At 39.8% G+C, this 20,968-nt stretch overlaps 1 protein-coding gene across 3 annotated transcripts; it reads left to right on the top strand.

Moving 5' to 3' along the window:
- The first annotated feature begins 1,056 nt into the window (after positions 1-1,056).
- sh3gl1b (SH3-domain GRB2-like 1b) lies at positions 1,057-19,726 on the top strand. Of its 3 annotated transcripts, none has more exons than XM_032524825.1 (9): positions 1,057-1,471; positions 6,895-6,963; positions 7,935-8,007; positions 8,089-8,232; positions 8,455-8,588; positions 8,698-8,856; positions 10,386-10,489; positions 10,626-10,759; positions 13,177-13,593. In XM_032524825.1, exons 1-9 carry the CDS (start codon positions 1,427-1,429, stop codon positions 13,317-13,319), a joined length of 1,005 nt encoding a protein of 334 aa, XP_032380716.1. In that variant the 5' UTR covers positions 1,057-1,426; the 3' UTR covers positions 13,320-13,593. The 3 variants fall into 3 exon arrangements, with proteins under 3 accessions (XP_032380716.1, XP_032380717.1, XP_032380715.1); XM_032524824.1 differs by lacking the exon at positions 13,177-13,593 and adding an exon at positions 18,936-19,726 and having other exon boundaries at positions 1,060-1,471; XM_032524826.1 differs by lacking the exons at positions 7,935-8,007; positions 13,177-13,593 and adding an exon at positions 18,936-19,726 and having other exon boundaries at positions 1,059-1,471.
- The last annotated feature ends 1,242 nt before the right edge of the window (positions 19,727-20,968 follow it).

Here is a 20,968-nt window from a genome sequence, read left to right as displayed (position 1 = left end):
TAACAGATTTCTTTTCTTTAACACATTGTGGTTTGAGCTTTCTTACCTTTCAGACATGTCTTATTTGGTCAGATGATACATACAGACTATGGACAGGAAAAACAAATCTTAACACGCCATTTTTAACACTTATGTAAAAAAAAGGCTTTTAAGAAAATATTTTGGATGGACTAGAGTTTTTGCCATTCCAGTCCTCATACATAAAAACAAATTAATGGGCTCCCTGTATTGGGAGCATGTAGTGCCTTATTACCACTATATAATAGATAATGGCTATTCAGAGATTCAGCAACATGCTTGAGTAAGTAAATCATTTAATGTATTCTCAACCAGGGAGCCTGTGTGTGTCCTCCCCAGTCACACAAAAAAACATTTATGCAATACCATAGTATCAAGTCACATACGTAGTTTTAGTACTAGTAATAAGCTTTTGACCAGTACAATTCATAAACCTTGCCATCAGTTTGATGTTTCCAGATAAGGCAGCCAGCTGCCCTGGGGCCCCAGAAGCTGCAGGCTTACTGTGTGTCAAGTGGGTTGTGCTGATTTAATTGAAATTTAGTTTGAGGATACAAACGACAAAATACAATTTGAACTGACATTTTGAGAGCCTTAAATTGTTCCTTGTTTATTACCTAAACTTAAGACCCTATGGTGAGTTATTTTAGTTTTTTCTTAAATTCATGATACATGACATTAACCAAAGTGCTGCACAGCAAATGTTGGGCGAGTAGGTAGTATTCCAGTATAGAAGAACTGACAGACAGAGTGTGGGAGCGAAGGGGGGTTAATATAATGGCCAAGCTGATTATTTATGCACTGGGGCACCTTAGCAAGTTAATAGTTAATCATTTATATTTCAAGTTATCACATGCACACAATAATCTCATTTAATGTATCTTTGCCAATTACGGACCACAACGTTTTTTATTTGTTTCTTCAGACATAAAAAGGCTGGATTGCCTGAGGATGTGAACATCTGGCCTGTAAATCCTGCAGCAGACAGACAGACGGTTGTGTACCCGCTACATCCAGCAGGGGGCGGTGTGCACTAAGACAACACGCCTGCAGCGTTAACTCGTGAAACTGATTTCTTCAAAGCGTCTGGTGCACATTTGGTGCTTTGTATAACTTATAAGTGTGCCCTAGGTTTTTAATGCCTGTTTTTTTTTAGTTCGGGAAATACAATTTTGGTTGATTTGGCACATTTCGTTCCGTTATCTGCTGTGACAGTGGGAAAAGTCAGCCTCGGCGTGGACGTGGTCAGTTGGCGTGTCCCGTGTCGGAGTGACGGCTGTGCAGTCCTATGATTCCTCCGAAACAATTTTTGCGCTGGCCCCTTTTCTAACATACTGTATCGCTAACTTTAGTTATACCGTGACCTATTTACTCCTTCGTTGGAAGTTGAAGACAGTCGGGGTTCAAGATGTCGGTAGCGGGTTTCAAGAAGCAGTTTTATAAAGCCAGCCAGGTTTGTAAAACCTTTCTTTTAGCTAGCGACTGTCATGTAGTAGCTAGCCTCATTTAGCATTAGTAGCTAGCGGTTTTATAGTTGTCTAATGTTAATAACGCATTGTTAACGTAGCTGTTACTTTGTGGTGACAGCAGGAAGTTAACGTTAGAAATGCTTGGTGTTACTGTGTAAAATGTTATTTTCCGGTTGTCATGTTGTGATATGTTCAGCTAGCGTTAAAGTTAAGGAGCATCTCTCGGAAATGTTTTGTATTAACTTTAGCTAATGCTAAGTAACGTTATTATGCTATTAGCGGTTTACAGGTATTTAGGCTAACTTAACCATACCACGCACTGCAGCAAATCAGATTCAGAAAGTACACATCCTGTGGTAAAAATTAGCTAGCTCTGTTTGTCTCAGGGACTCTCCGGGTGAGTCAGAGCTCTTTGAGTAAAAGACAATACACTAGAAAGTCGTGCAATAAAAACCGAGCCTGTATTGACACAATTAAGTTAACAGTTTTGTTTACTCAGAGAAAGACCATTTACCTCTTTGAGGCAGTGAAACATCCCCGTTAGGTTTTAAAATGTTTCTTTGCAGTGAAGACCTATTTTACATATGTCTTTATTCTTTTGTTTAGTGAGACAGATCAATATTTAGCTAGGGTAGTTGAGGGGAGACGTGTAAAATACCATTGCGTTAGAAATGCCTCTGCCTGCCAGTGTTACTGACTGTTTCTGAGCATGATGTGCCTGCTTTTAATTTTGGCCAGATCTCTTAGTCATGGGTGGGGACGGTTAAAAAGATTTTTTTTTGAGTCTCTTTTCTTCCTACCCCTGCTGATCTAAGCAGGAAAGACATTTGGTTTCTGCCCCAGCTTCCTGTCAGGAACAGACTCAGATCCCTGTTGGTTTCATGGATGCGTAATAAAACTGGTTGGTTAGGTTGTGAGGGGAAATAGGGGGGGGGGGGATTCTTGGTACTGACTGCAATGAGAGTGAATAGTAAAGGTGTTGGTGTGGAGATTAAGTGGATTACTGGACAAGAAAGTGAAGCAAAAGAATGATGCAGAGAAGGAAGTGGAAGTGTCCTTTCCATTTGTTAGACTGCAATGCAGCTGCTTATCTTGCCAAAACGCCATGAGAGTCAACAACAGTTGACACAGCTCAGATTTTCTTCACTGGAGGCATACAGGACGTTGGCTGTGGAAATGATATATCCTGTAGCTTCCATATCCTTGTTTTTCTCCTTTACTTTCTCTTCTTCCCTGTTTTTCCAAGAACTTCCCTTAACACTAAATTTTAAAAACATGAAATGTCAGACTCAAAGAGCAGCACAAACAACATCACACTCTGAAGTTCTAGATATCACAGTGAAAGTGATTGTTAATCCTTAACGGAGATGACAGATTTTGAAAGAATCCAGTAGGCATTTGACCTATACCTGTGCAATTTATCGAGTTTATTTATGCACTTACTGAATTATAAGTCTTCTGGTTCTCAAATGCTTAAATTTACAGCTCAATATTAAGTTATGGTTACTTGAAGGACATCAAAAGATGAAGTACGGGATAATACTCAACAAGTTATCTGCTTCACGTTTATAATAGATGATGTAGATGCAAAAAGATGCAAACAACGAGCTGTTGCAAAGCAAATATCAAACATTTATCTATTTTTTTATTACACCGATAACACGAGCTCTACACTTGTTTCTGCTCCACTTGTCTTTTGTTGAATACCAGTGCAAACTACAGCAAATAAACACCTGTGCAGAGTTGTCCAATTATACTGTTCAGTTACCAGAAAATATTATACACCTGCCAGCCAGCCAATTTTGAGAACTCCAAGTAGCCATAGTATAATTGTGATATCCTGTGGTTATTTTTTACCTGCCTTCTTAAACTTTTAACATTATCTAGAAGAAGCGCCAGATCTACAATTTATAAGTAGGATTGGGCATCGAGAACCGATTCCTACTTGAATTGTTTTAAAAATTACAATTCCAGTAGAATTGTTTCTTTATTGGAATCGTTTGGAATCATTTAGAGGATTTTTCAAATCTGATCATCGCCTACCACTTTAATATGCGCAAGTTTTGGTTTCCAAAGCAGCCAGGCGCTTGTTGTGTTGCAACCTTGGAGCACAGTAAGCAGCGCTCTAGTGTGGCTTTATTTTACATTTAAAAAAGCCCTGTAAAACTGCAAACCACAATTGAATCAAGATAAAACTTTCCTCTTATTTTGAAAATAGGCATGTGACCCGTTCCAACGCCACCCCTCAAAGTCTCGAGAATCGAAATGAACCGGAATTGAAAGGAAGAATCAAAACTGGAATCAGAATTCTTCAAATCCAAATGATGCCCAACCCTTATTATAAGAAGATGCAACTTATTCTTTGTCACAACAATTGTAAGGTAAACAGTAGAAATATAGCATTCATGTACAAAGTAATTCATCAGGAGTGTGTGCTTATTGCCTTTCTGCATTGGCACCCCTCTGTGCCGACAGACCGCCTCTATTCAAACCAGTGAGACGGCTGTACTCTAATTTTTTCAAGCAGTCTGAATGTGGTCTTACTGTTTCTGGCCTAAGATGCTCATCATATTGAGTGTTAAGACACATTTTAATCAGGAAAGAGTAGTTTACGGATATGTTGATGAAAAGAAAAGAGTTTGTTGCATACTTCATTTGGCATTAATCTCCATTTAAAGAAGTTATAAGTCTGCAACATAATCCCCACCCCTGGGAAGGTGTTACTCTAACTAGATTGAGCCATAATACAGGTGCTGGTAAAGACTACAGCATTGGCTCCTGTGAGTATGAAGGAGAAAATAGCAGTTGTAGGGTTACTGATTTACTGAAGATAACCAGTACCTTCCTGAATGAACAGGCTAAATCTCTATCATACCTACACTTTTTTTTAAACATAATTCCCTCTTGAAATGCGGTTTGCACAGGTACTGTGGTTGCAGAGCTCACATTTCCAACCACACTGACCTGGTTTTCATGTATTCTAGACGCAGTGTTGTTTCAATAAAACAAGTTTTCATTTTACCCTTTTAATTCTACGCTTAAATTTTTCTTGTTACAAACGATGGCTTTGACAATTGCATGTTCTACAATAACAATGGACAAGTTTGTTTTGTGGCAGGATTCAACTACTGAAAATAATGTGTTTCCCCACCAACTGATGTTTAACAGCTAATTTATAAAATGCTGTGTTAGGAAATGATGCTGATCAACATCAGGCTGCCAATTCACCTCTTGCTCTTGCTTCTCATTTGGCGTCAGTATAAGTCAACTGGGGCTTGCAATCTTGAAATCATCTGAAGCCAAACAAGATCTTGATCTAGGTCTTTGTGATAATGCAGTTCCCACTGACTACTAGTAGCTTAAAAACCCACTCATTATGATGAAAAAGATCCCTGTTATAGATTGCTCCCTCTGTGTAGCTCTCTGCGTGTTTACACCAAAACCTCCAGATGATAACTGTTTTGTTGATGTTTTTGGACTTCATTCCTTTGAGCCTGTGTGCATGTAAACAATGTTGCAATGACATGAGAACTTGGATAAAAAAAACAAACGTAACATAACTTTGTGGCTAACAAATCCCTTTGCTACTTCCCAAAATCAGAAATAACTTAAGATAGACTTGAGTTGACTTAAGACTTAAGTTTAGTTACTCTCTTCCCCTTCCCTAAAAGTCTTCTTTCTAACAGAAATTTAGGACTATAGACCGCAGTCTAAACTCTGAGGTAGGGAGTCAAATGCTAAGGAGAGTTGAGGCTGTATTTTTACTTCTAATCCCAGAGGCCTTCTGTCATGTGCTTACCGCATACAGCAGAGATTCAGCAGTATGACTCCAATAACCCACACTATTAGGTCTGCGAGCTGCTGCTGGGCAAGGAATGACAATTATGTTTAAAAAATGTTTGTTAGAACAGGTAGTAGCTTATTACATCTGTTTAGCCTTGACGTTAACCTTTGAGACTACATATGGAACTCTGCTGTTCTCTCACCAATCATAATAGTGTTTAAATAAGCTTTTCTCTTAGAGCCAGAAAGTCCTGGTAATTCCAGTAATCTCTAACAGCAGCTTGAGTCATTTAGGAAATGACTCAAGCTGCTGTTGGTGCATCAAAGATGAGTGAATTTGAATAAGGAAAGGAACGTGGTATCTCTTCATCTATCACAAAGGATTAAATACATCTAATAAACCAGTTCAGACCTGAAACCATCATGTGTAGAGGTTACAGGAGGATTCCACTAAATGATGCATTATGTAGTATCGGCCTGGTCCAACGACGATGTATACAGCTGTCTTAAAAACTAATGAGTTGTAAAGAAGAATCCCTTATATTGTTGAAATGCAAAATCTTTAGGAACAACTACTGTGTAAAAAAAGAATAAAATCAAATTCAATTCTGAATGTTTTATCCCTCTTTCAGGACCTTTTTTTTGTAGTGTTTCATTAACTATCTAGACTGTTTAAAAGCTCCCTCTGTTACTCAACAATTAAACATTAACATCAGTGTTGTTACAACCTCCCTCAAAACATAAATGCACAAGCTCAAAAGGTGTTGTGAAGCATTTTGTCTGAAATCATGGTATACATCTAAGCAAAAGTGGGTGTTGTGGTCCACTTTTGTCTTTGCTGAATGGGTCTACAAGTTACTCTGCAACCAAGAATTTTTGTTGCGTGCGGCATGCCTTTTTTGATTATCTTGTTGTTTTTCTGTCCATTCCACTTAGATACGGAACCATGTTGCTTAAGTATCTTGAAGTCACAGCAGTACTCAGCCAGAATAACAGTTTAATTCATTTTCCAGTTCTCTGTGAAAGACGTTTGTCTCTGAAAAATCACAAATCCGGCTCACAAATTAGGGGTTAGGCAATAAGGATGTACAGAAACATTTCACTGTACATGCACAGGAAGGGGACTGTTTTCCGTTTCTTAGACTTTTGTCTGTGGCCTAAAAACATAGGGAGAGATCTCACTTGGAAATAGAAATGCTTTCAATCAACTTGTTTTAGTCTACTCATGTTGTAGCATTTTGTTTTTAATGAAATCAAAGAAACAGTAAGCTGGCCCCACATTTCTTCATCCTGCAAAGTGTAATAAGCAACATGGATTGTATAACGCTGCTCGTGTTGTGGTTCTATTGTGCTTTTTTATTTGTAATTCCTATGTTAACGTCACCTAAGGAGTTGGGTTAATAGTAGAACTTGTACAACACAGTGCTCCACACAAACTTCGCTAGAAGAAATGTTCATTATTGCTTTGTCTACACAGAGACGGCGTGTGTACATTAGAGATGAGCTCATGCTTGTTTCCCGCTCAAATGAAAACCTCATGAGCAGCAATAACTAATTAGTTTTACTGTCTTTCCTCCCCCTTTCTCTTCTCTCTCCCACTCTTTTGGTCTATCTCTCCCTCTAGATGGTAAGTGAGAAAGTTGGAGGTGCTGAAGGAACCAAACTAGATGATGACTTCAGAGACTTGGAACGGGTAAGAGAGGCATCTTTCTGTGGTCTTAAACGAGCCACATCTTTGAACGAAGCTGTAGGCCTGGTTGGTTTCACACACTACAGTCAACCCATATACTGCTGTTTCTGTGGAACTTCCATACTTGATGTTGACACCCCATTTAAAGCCATACACACTGTTGGTTGAAAAACAATTATGACCTCAAAGTTTATAAAGCCTTGGACTCCTGGTTAGTTCACCAGGTAGAGCGGGCGCCCAAATATAGAGGTTTACTCCTCGACACAGCGAGCCCGGGTTCGACCCCGACCTGCGGTCCTTTGTTGCACGTCATTCCCCCTCTCTCTCCCCTTTCATGTCTTCAGCTGTCCTGTTAAATAAAGGCATCATAAACAACAAATCAATTAGCAACATTTTGATAATCGATTAACTTCTCAGGTAAAAATGCCAACATTCACTGTTTCCAATGTCTCCAATGTGAATATTTGCTGGTAGTGAATTGAATATCTTTTGTTTTTTGGACTGTTAGACAGACAAAACAGACAATTTATAGATGTCACATTGTAAAACTATTTTCTGACATGTTATAAACTAAATATTTATTTGGTCAATCCACAAAATAACTAGCAGATTTATTGATCATTAAAATCATAAAAATGTACATTGTAGCCCCAGTTTACATTTTTGAAGTTGTTTGACATCAAAAACATAAATGAGTCCAATACAAAAAGATGTTTGAGAGCATAAGAAAGCATGTATTGGTGCATGTCACTATAATACCCATAACATATACTATATTCCAAACTGAATTGGAATGAAAAAGCTCACTGTGTTTTAAAAACACTTTAACTGTGTTTATGAACCTATAAGCAAGGAATTGCTAACAAAAGGTTTGCCTGCACACCTCATTTGCCTGTCACTGTTTAATTTTAGGTATGTGTTACCGTGGCTCTGTTGTATACTTCTGATGTATGTGTGCTTGCTGTATTTTGTAGAAAGTAGATGTGACCAGTAAAGCGGTAGTGGAGGTTATCTCCAAAACATCAGAGTACCTTCAGCCCAACCCAGGTGAGGAGAAAACATGTTTTCCTGCATGTGTTTAAACTGTTTTAAAGCCCTGTGATGACGTTTTTGTTCAACTTCCTTCAGCATCACGGGCCAAACTATCCATGTTGAACACCATGTCTAAGATCCGCGGTCAGGTGAAGAACCCAGGCTACCCTCAGGCCGAGGGGCTGCTAGGAGAATGTATGAGCAAGTATGGACGGGAGCTCGGAGAGGAGACTAACTTTGGTAAGGTGTGCGTGTGCGCATGCGTGTGCAGATGTGTGTTGTATGCTGACTGATAGATTGCACCCACACTGTTTACAGTGCTTTAAAATGCTATTTTAAGTATTGTATTTGTGTCTGTGTGTGGTTTTGTTTGATAGTATCTGTTACTGTATGTGTGGTCAGATGGCAACATGGTTCTGTGGTGCTGTCGCTAAAGTAATAATCTCTGTCTGTGTGGCTCAGGCGGAGCGCTAGTAGATGTTGGAGAGGCCATGAAGAGATTGGCAGAAGTCAAAGACTCTCTAGATATTGACGTCAAACAGAACTTCATTGATCCATTGCAAGGGCTCTGTGACAAGGACCTCAGAGAGATACAGGTACATTGGCACACATATTTTTTTTTTTTTTTTACAAATTGAATTTGAGTCAAGACAGTGATGACTTCTGTGCCCCTCCCTAAACTAACTATGGCTCTGACCACCTCAGCATCACCTGAAGAAGCTGGAAGGCCGTCGCTTGGACTACGATTACAAGAAAAAGCGTCAGGGCAAGATCCCAGATGAGGAGGTTCGACAGTCCCTGGAGAAGTTTCATGAGTCTAAGGAAGTGGCAGAGACAAGCATGTACAACCTGCTGGAGACTGACGTGAGGACTGATTTATTTATTTTTTGCAGTTCAGTGTGTGGTGTTAGTGAAGCAGAATTTTGAGCCTGATCCTGCCTGTGTGCGTTTTATCTTTAAAAATAAAAAGGGTAAGTACACCCAAAAGTCAGGGATTTCTTGTATTCTTCAGCTAATATAGAAATAGCTTTTTTTGGGTGAAACCTAGTCATACGTAGCACAGCGTTTGTTACAATTACCCACTTTGAACACAGGGGGAAAAGAACCTTTTCTCACCTCGAATATGCAATCTAAAGATACTGACTTTAGGTCCTTACATTGATATTTATATTTCCCAGTATCCCCAGTGGGGAAATTACAATTTACACCTTGTTTAGTTAGAATTCACTACACATAGGCCTAAAACACACACACACACACACACACACACACACACACACACACACACACATACATTCATGCTCAGGACGTATTCATGCACAAATGGAGAGATGTCAGAGTTAGTGGGCTGCCAGTGCTGGACCAGCGCCCTGATTTAATGGGGCGGGGGGTGGTGTACGGTACGGTTCCTTGCTTGTGAGCTCCTGGAAGCACGCAGGAGGTGAACTGGCATCTACTGCCACCCCTTATATTACAAAGAAACAGTATATTAATGAAAACATTCCAAAGGACAAGTACAGTTCTTTTTAATTGTTGAGCTGGACTGAGCTTTGCTTTTGCTGCTGTTCAATACACACCCACAGGCCAAACGCAAATAGTTACACCTGGTAATAGGTTCAGCCAATACTCACACTGGAGATAAGCATGTTTTTTTTAAACAGCTGCAGTTAACATTTAATCACCATTTAGGTTTAGGAATTATTATCTGTTTGCCCTGTACATAACTGGTGTGCACACTTGTAGGTGGGGAGGCATATTAGAACAAAACAGCTATATACCTGAGGGCATGTCCGTCTATATTGATTTGTGGGTTTTGTTATACCGCAGCAAAACAGTTGATGGTATTAGTTTTAATATTCTAATTATATTATAAAGGTGTGAATATGACCAGGAGGCTACCTGGAGGAAGTCAGTCTGTTCTGTGTTTTCATTTACTTCTCTACGTCTAGCCTATAGTTATTTTGTTCCCTATGTTTTGTACATACCATGTATTTGTACATTTTAGCGTGAAAAACACATTTTTGATGATCTAAACTCAAGGTCTACTTACTAGCATGAGATAAAGTTGACTCTTCTAGAAAAGTGGACAATGAGTTAAGATTATTTGGTCAAACAAATATAAATTATTTATTATCACACATTAGCGTCATAATCATCATTCAGTATAGACCACATGCTGTTGCTGTGAATTTTATGAACTGTATTATTTTTATAAACCAGAATATGGAACTGTGTATCCTTTGGAATGACTAATGCAGTAATTTCAGCAAAGTGACACAGACTTATCTCTCTGTGTGTGTGTGTGTGTGTGTGTGTGTGTGTGTGGTGTGTGTGTGTGTGTGTGTGTGTGTGTGTGTGTGTGTGTGTGTGTGTGTGTGTGTGTGTGTGTGTAGATAGAGCAGGTGAGCCAGCTGTCATCCCTGGTGGAGTCCCAGCTGCAGTACCACAGACAGGCTGTGCAGGTGCTGGAGGAGCTTTCTGACAAACTGAAAGAGAGGTGCAGTAATGAGATCTGTTTTGTGTAGTAATCTGCCTGTGCAGCTTTCTGCTTCGAGCACAGTAACTTCAAACATCATACTGTATTTACTGTGGGGGGTTCAGAAAAGCAAAACATTTTCAATCTTTTTGAATAGGATGATTGATGCCCAGACTCGACCAAGACGTGAATACACACCTAAACCCAAACCTATATTTGACTTTGGAGACGACAGCCCTTCAAATGGCGGCTACTCAACCTCAATGGCTCCTCCACCTTCACGCAACTCAGGTGAGAAACAGCTGATGGGGTCTAAAATAGGGCTGCAATGTACAAGGAAAATATGCGATAACATTGAATTGAATATGATCACCACTATTGGGCAATATTCAAATAATGTGCAATAACCCACACTGCATATCACACTGTAAAACCATATTTATGTCTTTTGTATATGCACCCCCCCAACCACAATTGGCACTGGAAAGGAGTTGCTTTTAATCTTGTTGTACATGTATATAGTGACAATAAAAAGCATTCTATTCTATTCTGAATATTGCGATATTACTTAATTACATAAACAGTGTACTTAAAGTTACTCATTTGTGCAGCTTTCAGTAGTCTGCTGAAATACAACAAACTGCTTGTTGATTCAAACCACTGAAAGGAAATCCTTTCCAACATTCCTTTATCAAACAAATTGAAGATTTAATTAAAAATAAAAGGCACCACTAAAAAAAGAAAGAATGAACCCATAACATTTTTAAGTGCAGTTTTCTGCTGATATTTTCTTTCAACCAACACAAAAATCGATATTTTGCAGCCTTCTGTGATATTGCACCAGTTGATATCACAATGATGATAAAAAACAAAACTCAATATATTGTGCAACCCTAGTCTAAAAACCCATTTCTAAATAAGTATAAGTTAGTAAAGATCAAAATCAACATATTGTAATTTTACCATAAACACTTGAGTAAAATACATTTTAACTAGCCATTAATGTCAAAATGATGAAGTAGGTCACTGGTTTGCACCAGGGAACAGATGATGTCTTGCCAGAGACATTGCATTGACAGACCTTCCTCCACAGCGACGCGGAGGGGGTCTGGCGAGTCCACACAGCATTCCAGGATGGGAGAAAAACGTGCTCTGGTTTATTGGCATTTCTTTAAACCAATCCCAATTGTCTTGGGTGGTGCTAAGCGCCATACGGAGCCATGGCACCTTTGCAAAATAGCCTCGGAAAGCCAGAGATTTGTTTTGGTGGAAAGTGTCTATGTTCAAATGTTGTTTTAGTCGTGCAACTGAAAACCCAGATTGGACAGATAGTGTAGCTAGCTGTCTGGATTTACCCTGCAGAGATGTGAGGAAAGGTTGACCAGGGTCCTCATAAATCAACCAGAGTTTAAAATGTCAACACAAGAAAGCCCAAGTTATGGGATGTCCGATATGAGTGAATGAGTGAAAATAGGGCTGTAGATAGATATTAGGGCTGTAATCTCCCAGGCGACTGGTCGATTTTATTGGTCGATACGTTCTGGCTCGACCAAAATTCTGATTGGTCGATTTTTTGCCGTGTTAATTTCATCAGGTGGAAGCATAGTCCGTTACGGTTTATGGGTGGAAAGCACTAATTGCTAATGGGGGTGTTTTCAGAGCATCCCTGTTTCACAGGTAACAGTCTGTCTTCAGAACACCCCCCCCTGTTTTCACTTTTTTGGATTAGCCAAACCCACTGGGGACCCCCATTTTACAAAAATAGATAACGGAAAAAGTCAAATGCAAAGTTTGCATGCTTTCACTCAAAGAGAAAGTTTCAGAGTTAATGCAACACAGCGAGGCTCTGAGCTTGACCACAGATATAAATATTTAAATATACAGTATATATTAAAGTGGACGTGCCTTTTGTGTTTAAGAGTAAAAGCTTTAAATTAATAGTTTATCCGTGTCTCAACCGCGAACCCGAGCTCCGATGTTCAGCCGCTCCGTGCGAGGACATGCACAGCGCGCTGATGTAGCGCTGTCAGAGCCGATAGACATGTCATTTCAGTGCAAAATAATTAGGTCAAAAAAGATTTAATATACTGCAAATAGCCTGCACCGCCAAGTACTGCGGGACAGTACAATTAATTAATCTTACGTTTTTTCCGCCCCTCCGCACCCCCCCCCCCCAGTCAATTTTTAGTCAAAATTTCAGGACTTCAGTCGACCAAGATTTTCTTTGGTTGATTACAGCCCCAGTGGATATAGAGTAAGAAGTATAAACTCTCTCTGGGGGGAATTTATCTTTGTATTCATGCTTACTTCACTCTCTGGGCCACACGAAAGGGCAGCATATGGGTTGTTTAAAAGACCTTCCATACCAGAGTTCCAATAGCAACAAAACATGCAGCTGTTTCTACAAAAACACAAGATGGACTAAGCCAAAGTAGCTTCCCTGCGAGCAAACACACTCCTTGGAAATCAGATGCAAACTTAACTAGAAAAAACTCTCTATTGCCAACATTACTTCTCAGGACCTGCAACCAATCAGTCCCCTTGAGGACAGAAATGTGAAACAAATTGTCTTTTTTCTGCGGTCTTATTGGGGCTGGGTAAACGGTGGCATGCGCTAAATGTTTGTTTCTTGAATGCACTTAGTCGTTAACCATGAGAAAATGGACGTCTGTTTCTGACCTTGTTCCTCTTTCCTGTGATATCATCAGAGCCGTCTTTTCACTTGGCCACATTGTCCTTTCGGAATCCGAGATTGTGTGAGTCACAAATTGTGTGGGCCGTTTCTTTCTTCTGTCCTCACCATTCTTGTGATGTTGAAATGTCCAGTGTGCTTCCGCAGCTTCTGGTGTGAAATGTAGGAAGTAGGATACAAGTTAGTTCTCACAGGTTTGACACATAATTGGTGGTTTATGGTGCACGTATACTGTCACTGCATGCATGTGGTTTTGTATGAGCTTCACATCCTGTAGTCAAGATACTGCAGCCTGATTTATGAAGGCTCCTAACATCTCTGCAACCACTGACACGGTCCACAGTTCCTTTAAACATGCAGCAATTAAACATATCCTGAAAGAACAGTCAACCTATACCAGATTCGAGGGACAAACTTCCTAGCTACTCCTTTTGTTATAATAAATGCTATATTAATAAATATTACTGCTATTAGTGTTACTATATTAATAAGTTATGAAGCCAGTGCTTTTGCCAGTGGCAGGAAACAAGCCGCTGGAGCTAGAATTCAAATGATTGATTCATTATCAAACTAGTATCAGAATTGATGTTGTTATAAAGGGTTGTAATGCCACCTGGAAGCTGTGTGAATTAAGCAATATTTTTTAATTTTATTTATATTTAATTAGTGTAGATCTCAGTTCTTATGTGGAGCACATTTAGTTTTTAGTTTTTATCAACCACCTTTTATTACAAACTACTATAGTTTGTAAGTAGTTTGTTCTTACAGTTTTTATGTCCTGCCACCACATTGCAGAGTGCTGTTTGTGTTATTTTTAACCCATTAACTTGGGGACTATACAGGGTACAGCTAATTTGACATTGGAGCAACTTGCATTCAGTGTAGCACATTACACTGCTACTGTTATTGAGGAGAAACAGCTTTTCTTGGAAGCACTAGTTCATTTCCTACTTTCCTTTAAGCTGTTATTACTGCATTAAAGTGCTCATTTTCAGGTTCATCATTGTATTTAGAGCTTGTACCAGAATAGGTTTATGTGGTTTAATGTTAAAAAAAACATATTATTTTTGTTGTACTACACTGCAGGTCCTCTTTTGAGCTCTCTGTTTTAGCTAAAGAGTGAGACATCTCACTTATGTTCCATCTTTGTTGGGAGTCACTACTACCCAATTAGAAGCAGAGTATGAGGGCTAGCAGCTAGGCGACCATTATAATGTGTGTTACAAAGTAACAAGTGTTCATTGTGGAAGTAAAGGCTGGACTACATAGAACTGTTTGGAGCAGTTTGTGAAAAACGGGTTTTTTCACTTTGTAAACCTATGCACAAAAAAGATATATATAACAAAATAAAGGAAAGGGGAAAAGCCCAAAAAGCATAAAATGAGAACCAGCAATATTTGCTCATAAATACATTTATTAGTATATGTTTAACTTTTTCGTCATAGCTGGTCCTGGTAAGAGGAAGCAGTAATAGCATCATTTATCAAAATGCTTGTTAGACTTTTAATTGGCATTTATTCTAATACAACCTACTGTTTAGATTTGGTTGCTTCAGAGTGGGTTATATTGGATGAAGTCTTTACATTATTATGTTTTCTGCCTCTGTAAAGTGATACAGTCTGGAGTTAAACAGAATGAGTGACCAAAGCTTTCCCCATCTCTCGCCTGCCCAGCACTCTGTGGGGTAAACTTGATACAATGAGAAAATTGTTTGGAGACAAAACAGCCTAGTTTGTCTTTTGTGCTGATCTATGTGAGGTCACAGAGAAAGGGATAGATGGATGAAAAGGATGGTGTCTGAGGATGTTGTGGTTTCAACTTGTCAGCACTCTTGCGCTTGTTAGAAATTCTTATGTCTAAGCTGATCTGACTGCACCACATGCTCATGCTATACTATTACATATATAAACGGTATGAATCACAGCATACAGTACAGGGTTCCACGTTAAGGTTTTCTTTCACTTGTCCGGAGGGTTGGGTACCTTTTGCATCTGAACCAATATCGGTACCTGAAATTCTGTTCCCTGAACGGTACATTTTTCGGTACTTTCCCTCTGTAATTACATGTGTGTGTGTGTGTGTGTGCGTGTGTCAGAGCTACGCTCTCTGTCAGCATGCAGAGAGGACAGATAAGCTTATGCTTTTGCGGGCGGCTGTGGCTCAGTGGGAGAGCGGTTGCCTGCCAATCGGAAGGTTGGTGGTTCGATCCCCGCCCCTGCAGTCATTGTCGAAGTGTCCTTGGGCAAGACACTGAACCCCGAGTTGCTCCCGGTGCTGTGCATCGGAGTGTGAATGTGTGTGAATGTTTATCTGATGAGCAGGTGGCACCTTGTACGGCAGCCCCGGCCACAGTGTATGAATGTGTGTGAATGTATCCTGTAAAAGCGCTTTGAGCAGTTGTTAAGACTGGAAAAGCGCTATATAAATACAGAACATTTACATTTTGCGCTCTCAGGAACCAAAATTTGGCAGTTTGATTTTACATTTACCTTTTGCTTGCCCGACGTGGCATTTTACTTGCCATCGGCTAACCCTTATTGTTGAACACTGCAGTTACAGTGGGGTTCGAAAGTTTGGGCACCCCAAGTGAAAATTTGTATTAATGTGCATAAAGATGCCAAGAAAAGATGAAAAAATCTCCAAAGGCATCAAATGACAGATTAGACATTTGTATAATATGTCACAAAAAGTTAGATTTTATTTCCATCATTTACACTTTCAAAATAACACAAAACAAAAAAATGGCGTCTGCAGAAGTTTAGGAACCTTGCAGAGTTTCTAGCATGCACCGCCCCCTTTGGAAAGCTGTGACCTGACAGTGTCATGGATTGTTCTCAATCAACGTCTGGAAAGACCAGGTGATGTCAATCTTAAGATTTTAAATGCCCAGACTCATCTGACCTTACTCCAACAATCAGCATCATGGGTGCCAATATCCTCTGTTCGGAATGTAATTAAGAAATGGCAGTCATCAGGAACAGTGGAAGTTAATGCAAGATCTGAAAGACCAAGAAAAATATCAGACAGAACAGCTCGCAGGATTGTGAGAAAAGAAAGTCAAAACCCTCGTTTGACTGCACGATCCGTCCAGAAAGACCTGCAGACACTGGAGTTGTGGTACACGATTCCACTATAAAGAGATAATTGTACAAACATGGAATTCATGGAAAAGTCATCAGAAGAAAACCTCTTCTATGTCCTCACCACAAAAATCAGCCTTTGAAGTTTGCAAATTAACATATAGACAAGCCTAATGCATTGTGGAAACAAGTTCTGTGGACTGATGAGGTAGAACTTTTTGGCCGGAATGAGCAAAGATACGTTTGGAGAAGAAAGGGCACAGAATTTAATGAAAAGAACCTCTGTCCAACTGTTAAGCATGGGGGGTGCATCAATCATGCTTTGGGGTTATATTGCAGCCAGTGCCACAGGGAACATTTCACGAATAGAATGAAAAATGGATTCAATAAAATTTCAGCAAATTTTGGACTTGATGCCATCTGTGAAAAAGCTGAAGTTAAAGAGAGGATGTTTTCTACAAATGGATAATGATCCTAAAATCCACGATGGATTACATCAAGAGGCGCAAACTGAAGGTTTTGCCATGGCCTTCACAATCTCCTGACCTCAACATACAGTGCCTTGCGAAAGTATTTGGCCCCCTTGAACTTTTCAACCTTTTGACACATTTCAGGCTTCAAACATAAAGATATAAAAATTGTATTTTTTGTGAAGAATCACCAACAAGTGGGACACAATTATGAAGTGGAACCAAATCTATTGGATATTTTAAACTTTTTTAGCAAATAAAAAAAAAAGTGGTGCATGCAAAATTATTCGGCCCCTTTACTTTCAGTGCAGCAAACTCACTCCAGAAGTTCAGCGAGGATCTCTGAATGATCCAATGTTGTCCTAAATGACTGATGGTGATAAATAGAATCCACCTGTGTGTGATCAAGTCTCTGTATAAATGCACCTGCTCTGTGATAGTCTCAGGGTTCTGTTGAAAGCGCAGAGAGCATCATGAAGACCAAGGAACACACCAGGCAGGTCCGTAATACTGTTGTGGAGAAGTTTAAAGCCGGATTTGGATACAAAAAGATTTCCCAAGCTTTAAACATCCCAAGGAGCACTGTGCAAGCGATCATTTTGAAATGGAAGGAGTATCAGACCAATGAAAATCTACCAAGACCTGGCCGTCCCTGTAAACTTTCAGCTCAGACAAGGAGAAGACTGATCAGAGATGCAGCCAAGAAGCCCATGATCACTCTGGATGAACTGCAGAGAACAACAGCTGAGGTGGGAGAGTCTGTCCATAGGACAACAATCCGTCGTACACTGCACAAATCTGGCCTTCATAGAAGAGTGACAAGAAGAAAGCCATTTCTCAAAGATATCCATAAAAAGTCTGGTCTAAAGTTTGCCACAAGCCACCTGGGAGACACACCAAACATGTGGAAGAAGGTGCTCTGGTCAGATGAAACCAAAATCGAACTTTTTGGCCACAATGCAAAACGATATATTTGGCGTAAAAGCAACACAGCTCATCACCCTCAACACACCATCCCCACTGTCAAACATGGTGGTGGCAGCATCATGGTTTGGGCCTGCTTTTCTTCAGCAGGGACAGGGAAGATGGTTCAAATTGAGGGGAAGATGGATGCAGCCAAATACAGGACCATTCTGGATGAAAACCTGTTTGAGTCTGCAAAAGACCTGAAACTGGGACGGAGATTTATCTTCCAACAAGACAATGATCCCAAACATACAGCAAAATCTACAAAGGAATGGTTCACAAATAAACGTATCCAGGTGTTAGAATGGCCAAGTCAAAGTCCAGACCTGAATCCAATCGAGAATCTGTGGAAAGAACTGAAAACTGCTGTTCACAAACGCTCTCCATCCAACCTCACTGAGCTCGAGCTGTTTTGCAAGGAAGAATGGGCAAGAATTTCAGTCTCTCGATGTGCAAAACTGATAGAGACATACCCCAAGCGACTTGCAGCTGTAATCACAGCAAAAGGTGGCTCTACAAAGTATTAACGCAAGGGGGCCCAATCATTTTGCACGCACCACTTTTCAGTTGTTTTTTTTTGCTAAAAAAGTTTAAAATATCAGATAGATTTCGTTCCACTTTACAATTGTGTCCCACTTGTTGGTGATTCTTCACAAAAAATTAAAATTTTATATCTTTATGTTTGAAGCCTGAAATGTGTCGAAAGGTTTAAAAGTTTAAGGAGGCCGAATACTTTTGCAAGGCACTGTAATTGAAGATCTACGGATAGACCTTAAAATAGCAGTGCGTGACAGACAGCCCGGAAATCTAAAAAAACTAGAAGACTTTTGGAAGGAAGAATGGGCGAAGATACCTCAAACAAGAATCGAAAGACTCTTGGCTACAAGAAGCGTTACCAAGCTGTGATACTTGCCAAAGGGGTTAGTACAAGGTATTAACTCTGCAGGGTGCCCAAACTTTTGCAGACGCCATTTTTTAGTTTTCTGTCATTTTGAAAGTGTAAATGATGGAAATAAAATCAAACTTTTTGTGACATACAATACGAATGTCTAATCTGTTATTTGATGCCTTTTGGAGATTTTTCCATATTTTCTTGGCTTCTTTATGCACATTAATATACATTTTTACCTGGGTTGCTCAAACTTTCGAACCCCACTGTAGCTTACATGTTTAAGGTGTGCAGTGTGACATGAGAATGAGTTTAGCTCGTTTTCCCCTCATCTTCCTCATTCTTTCTCCCTTTCCTTGTGTTTTCTCAGCCCCGGAGCAGCCGAGCTGTAAGGCGCTGTACGACTTTGAGCCAGAGAACGAGGGAGAGCTGGGCTTTCGCGAGGGCGATATCATCACCCTGACCAATCAGATTGATGAGAACTGGTACGAGGGCATGCTAAACAGCCAGTCAGGATTCTTCCCCCTCAACTATGTCGAAGTGCTTGTCCCATTGCCACACTAATATAAAAAGAGCAAAAGAGCTAAGGAGGAGACTGATGAAGAGGAGGAGGAGACAACATGTAGAAATAGTAGAGGGGGAGGAAAGCGAAGCCAAGGGATGAATATTAATTTTCACCTTCAGCTCCAACGTCAACTTCACAGACGGGCATGTTTTGTCATCTGGAGTTCTGGAGGAGGTGGTCACATGTCAAAGGTCCAGACCAGAATATCAACCTGTGCCACCAAAAGGTAAAAAGATATTAAATGGACACGGAATGTCATCGTCCGCTATCTGGCAGTCAGAAACATTTCCTGAGGACTAACAGAGGACATGTTTTATAAGCAATATTTGTCTTTAACCACAAGTTACTGATATCGTAAAGATAACTTGCATTAAAACTGGTGTTTACGACTGGGTGACCCGTACCATGTCATCCTTTTTGTGTGACCGCAGTCTGTTTAAAACTCAGGTTGGTCACCAAACTACCAGTCCGTTTTCAGACTGACGAGCCCAACTCAAACCTCACAGTACACGTCATGTGGAACTTGACTGAATATTTTCCTGGACTGGAGCTTATCTCTTGATGCCACCTGCTGGCAAGACTGAGTATTGCTTTTATTAAAACAAAAAACTAAAATATGGAACTACACACGAGTGCAAATGTAGTTTTAACTAGTTGCATCTAAAAAGAACAAAATCACATTTTTTTATTGAACAAGACAAAATTAGCCTAAGATTTGTGATCCTCTTTAGATCGTTTTAAGGTTTGTTATGCTCTTTTTAAAAATCTACAGTATGTCAAGCTGTGCTACTATGATTGCTTCGGAATGCAACAGGCCTGAAACAGTGGTTTCCTTATATTGTTTCAGTATTTGATGTTGTCTCAACCTATTACAGTAGTTTTAAAAGTAGTAGAACTTTTTACTGAATATGTGATAAAATGTGGTAATGCACCTTGGTCCTCAAATGAGATTGATGTGTGTGTGACAGACTTACTCCACCATTACACACAGACCCAAAGTTAAATGCAGATGTTGCACCTTTTTGTCACTCAAGACATGCGTGTGTTTGTCGTGTAGACGTGCAGAATGATTTGTTGTTTAGTTGCTAGTCTGTTCAGAAGAGGAGACAGAGCCAAAAAGTCTTTATAAGATGCAATAGAAACATATCGCTTGGTGCGCCTGTTTGTTAAACCGCTAACTATTCTGTAACATAGACATGTATATTCATTTTTGGGCCGGTTTGTCTCAGCATGTTAAGCCTTTCCCTGTTTTTATTTGGGTTTTGAGCCGTTTTAGGCGCCTGTTCTCTCCATGCAGTGGCTGAGTAGATGACGCTGCTGGCAGCGACTCAATCTTTGATATTCACTACGTGTCCCACTATTTCCGTGTCGTGTCTTTGAGAATGTGAAATTCATCTGTGCTTTGGAACTTATTCTGACCCTGTGATTCTGATGCTTCACATTGGCCCTGATCTGATTGATTTGTTAGTATGTTGGGCCAATGCAGACAGGTGTTACTATTTAGTTGAAAAAGGTTTCCGTTTCTAGATTTAGCCACAGTCCCCGCATGCAGGTGGAGTATAATCCAACATACACCGTAGAGTATGAGACTTGGAGTAAAAGGGAAAACATCAAGGGAAAAAGCAATTGTAAGCTGTTGTCCATTTTGACTACTTTGGAGAACTTTTCAAACACGTATCGTTGGTCTATCTGATTTTGAATTGTCTGGGGGGATAAAAAAAAAAAAAGTTTTAATTGTGAATGACACGTGTAATCCTTTACTGTTTGCAGTATCTTACTTTCTGCTACATTTCCCCTTTTTTTTTATCTGTTTGTGTCCATCACTCTGAGTTTGGTTC

The sequence above is a fragment of the Etheostoma spectabile genome, chromosome 9 (genome assembly GCF_008692095.1).
Source record: "Etheostoma spectabile isolate EspeVRDwgs_2016 chromosome 9, UIUC_Espe_1.0, whole genome shotgun sequence".
Lineage (NCBI taxonomy): Eukaryota > Metazoa > Chordata > Actinopteri > Perciformes > Percidae > Etheostoma > Etheostoma spectabile.
Note: the sequence above shows the minus strand (reverse complement) of the source record. Positions and strands in the feature narration are given on the sequence as shown.

Excerpts from the sequence above, each read along its gene's own strand:
- sh3gl1b (XM_032524824.1), top strand. The coding sequence starts at position 1,427 with ATGTCGGTAGCGGGTTTCAAGAAGCAGTTTTATAAAGCCAGCCAG. Across the intron at positions 8,233-8,454 it reads CGGAGAGGAGACTAACTTTG|GCGGAGCGCTAGTAGATGTT; the intron begins GTAAGGTGTGCG and ends TGTGTGGCTCAG. Across the intron at positions 8,589-8,697 it reads AGGACCTCAGAGAGATACAG|CATCACCTGAAGAAGCTGGA; the intron begins GTACATTGGCAC and ends TGACCACCTCAG.